The sequence below is a fragment of the Chrysochloris asiatica genome, unplaced genomic scaffold (assembly GCF_000296735.1).
Source record: "Chrysochloris asiatica unplaced genomic scaffold, ChrAsi1.0 scaffold00125, whole genome shotgun sequence".
Lineage (NCBI taxonomy): Eukaryota > Metazoa > Chordata > Mammalia > Afrosoricida > Chrysochloridae > Chrysochloris > Chrysochloris asiatica.
This window is the reverse complement of record NW_006408643.1, coordinates 2,570,654-2,573,681: the sequence shown is the minus strand read 5'-3', so window position 1 is coordinate 2,573,681 and position 3,028 is coordinate 2,570,654. Positions and strand designations below refer to the sequence as shown.

At 53.5% G+C, this 3,028-nt stretch overlaps 1 protein-coding gene across 1 annotated transcript in view; it reads right to left on the bottom strand.

Moving 5' to 3' along the window:
• GTF2F1 (general transcription factor IIF, polypeptide 1, 74kDa) overlaps positions 1-1,862 on the bottom strand; it is a 7,882-nt gene extending 6,020 nt beyond the window's left edge. The window contains exons 1-2 of the mRNA XM_006868887.1: positions 1,851-1,862; positions 1,712-1,758 (exon numbers count right to left, since the gene is read on the bottom strand). Of these exons, the coding sequence (XP_006868949.1) occupies positions 1,712-1,758; positions 1,851-1,862 (59 nt within the window). The remainder of the gene's footprint in view (positions 1-1,711; positions 1,759-1,850) is intronic.
• Between the last annotated feature and the right edge of the window lie 1,166 nt (positions 1,863-3,028).

The following is a 3,028-nucleotide window of genomic DNA, read 5'->3' as shown; positions in this document are numbered from 1 at the left end:
AACAGGCCGCTGCTGGCCACGCACACACGTCCGCTAACAGGCCGCTGCTGGCCACGCACACACGTCCGCTAACAGGCCGCTGCTGGCCACGCACAAACCTCCGCTAACAGGCCGCTGCTGGCCACGCACAAACCTCCGCTAACAGGGCGCTGCTGGCCATGCACAAACCTCCGCTAACAGGCCGCTGCTGGTCACGCACAAAGTGCACTGGCTAGGCACTGAACCGGCTCTGACACATGGAAGCCGGAAATTCTGCCACTGGGCTGCCACTGCCTTAAACCAAGTGCCGTCAAGTCAACTCCAACATGTCCCCATGTTGTGTCAGTAGAATCATGCTCCACGAGACTGTCAATGGCTGAGTTACTGAAATATCACCAGGCCTTTCTTCTGAGGTACCTCAGGCTGGACTAGACCCTCCAGCTTTCAGTTAGCAGTCAATAGCATTAACCGTTTGCACCACCCAGAGACTACTTGCTGGGGACTCATAAAAACCTCCATCCAGTATCCCAGTCTGCCAGGGAAACCAACCCCATCTTCTCCCAACTCCATGTCACAGCAGGGCAGGAGGGATAAGGATTTGGGGGAACTTGGCCCTGAGGGCAGTGGGGAGGGAGGACAGGGACAAGCAGGGAATGCTTCCCAGGAGGAAAAGCTCTGGAAGTGAGTTTTGCAGAATCAACACGATTCCTCTACCTAAGGGAGTCACAAAGGCCTGGAAATGAAAGAGAGCCTGAAGAGGGATCCATGGAGGCTTCAAAAAGTTTGTGGGGGGAAAGGATTGAAAACATAATGAACACGCATCTACCTTCTAGCCAGTTCATTGTTCCTTACCTGGGGTGACTGGGAAGGCAATAGACAAAAAGAGGGAGGTTGGGAGAGGAAACATGGAGGCAGTGGAAGATACAGGGAGGGCTGCAAGAGTTAAAGGGAATACGTGATGGCACATGTAGGCAATTGCATTCAATGTAATGGTATAGGACGTGTTGAATACAAAACTAATGATCTGTTCTGTAAACCTTCACTCAATTCACAATAAAAAGTTTCTTAACAAGGTAATGAATTTTTTCCAGAACTTTTTTGATGCCCTCCCCTTCCCCCTCGAAAGTGTGGTGCCCAGTGGAGTATTGTTAAAGTGTTGGCGAGGCAGTTTCAACTCATACCAAGTCTATATAGGGTTTCGAAGGAGCAGCTGGTAAGCTTGAACCACCGACCTGGTGGTTAAAACAGACATTGCAGTCCAGCGCATTGACCCACAGCATCACACCAGGACTCCACAGAGGAGTGTGAAGGTCTCCAACGATTGTGCCTGGGAATTACTGTTCTCTCTACTCCCTGTATGGTGCAACACACTCAGCTGCTAATCAAAAGTTTGGAGGTTCGCATTCACCCAGAGGCACCTCGAAAGAAAGGCATGGCGATCTACCTCTGAAAAATCGGCCCCTGGAAACCCTGTGTTGGAGCACAGATGAACTCTGACACACATGGGGGTCACCAAGTGTCAGAGTCGACTTGGAACAGAACTGGTATTAATGTACTCATTCATTCGAGCGTCTATTCATTCAACAACAACGATTCGTTCAAAGATAGCGATGCCCAGAGATGGGCCTCAGCTCAACCCTCGTCCTGGAGGATGTGAGAGCAGAACCCGGCCCGCCTCCAACCACCAGTTCTATTGGCTGTTGTGGGGGCGGAGGTAGGGTCGGGGACTTACTTGGGAACTCTGACAACATACTCCGTGACATTCTGGCTGCTGGGGCCCTGAGGAGACAAAAGGTGGGATGGTGAATGAGGGGCTACTGGTGCCGCCGCCGTGACCCCCTCCCGCCCTGCCACAATACAGTGAGACTCACAAGGGCTGCCATGGCAATAATAGTATCTCGGGGCGGCTTCGACCCGATCAAGGTTTACGGCCTTCTCCTCGCCTCCGCCAGAGTCCAAGTACCTAACGGCCGGGGATGCCTCTTCTAGGTCTCGGAGCTCTGCAACTGAACGAGGACCCCCAAGCGCTCCGCACCTCCAGCCGTAGACCAACTACACAGAAGCTACGCTCCGCCGCCGCCGCGTCCACCAAAAAAGCCGCTCCCGGCCCGTCTACGCTTGCGCCGCCGCCTAACCCGGAAGCGAACCCTTCCGCTTCCGCTTGCCTCGTTGTGATAGCAACCTCCCCTCCGCTTACGGGCTTTTTCAGCGCACCCACTTATCCTCTTTTAGCTTCCAGAGAAGCTCAGAGTTCATAGAGCTCACAAAAGAGTCTTCTTCTGTTGCTCACGTTCTCGTTTCCTACTCTAGTTGTTAAATGCCAGGGAGTCGGTTCCGCCCACAGCAGGCCAGTATAGGGTTTCCCAGGGCCGGCTGATGGGTTTAGGTTTGAACCACCGACTTTGCGACTAATTATCCAACACTTATGCTACAGGACTATTTATACGTAGTTAATACAATCATGATGCGTACTTAACACAATCACGATGCCTCCGTGACATCACATTACGACCGCGGGGCATCCTGGGTGCGGAAAGAAGAAACGTTCGCCCTTCGCAGCGTCTCAGGAGCTCTGCGCATGCGCTACCTTGTTCCGGAAGCGCGTCCTATGAGGCTGCGTCACCATAGCAACTGAGGCCTACTCTTCACAGCTGATTTACTGTAGCTCCACTAGGCCCAGTTTAGGATTCATTATCTCTTCCTAACCCAGTTCTTACCCGCCCCCCGCAATCTGCCAAACTGGTGGGGCAGGGACCCTTGTGACGTTAAGTGGAGGCAGGACGGGTCAGGGCCTGGGTGGGATGTGGCGCAACTACCGCTGGGGCCACTGGCACGATGGGTCTTTGCAAGTCCAAGCTGCCCCAGATGAGCAGGCCCCTGAAGCCCCAGGAGAAGGGTAACATCGCGGGGTGGGAAGGGTTACTGTGGGGAGGAGAAAGGTAGTGAGCCCCCACCCAGCATCTAAATGTACACACACCCCTCTAAGCCTGGAACCCAGCTGCGCATACTCACTTGCTCCCCCATTAATTGATCTGTTTAGGAAATAGTT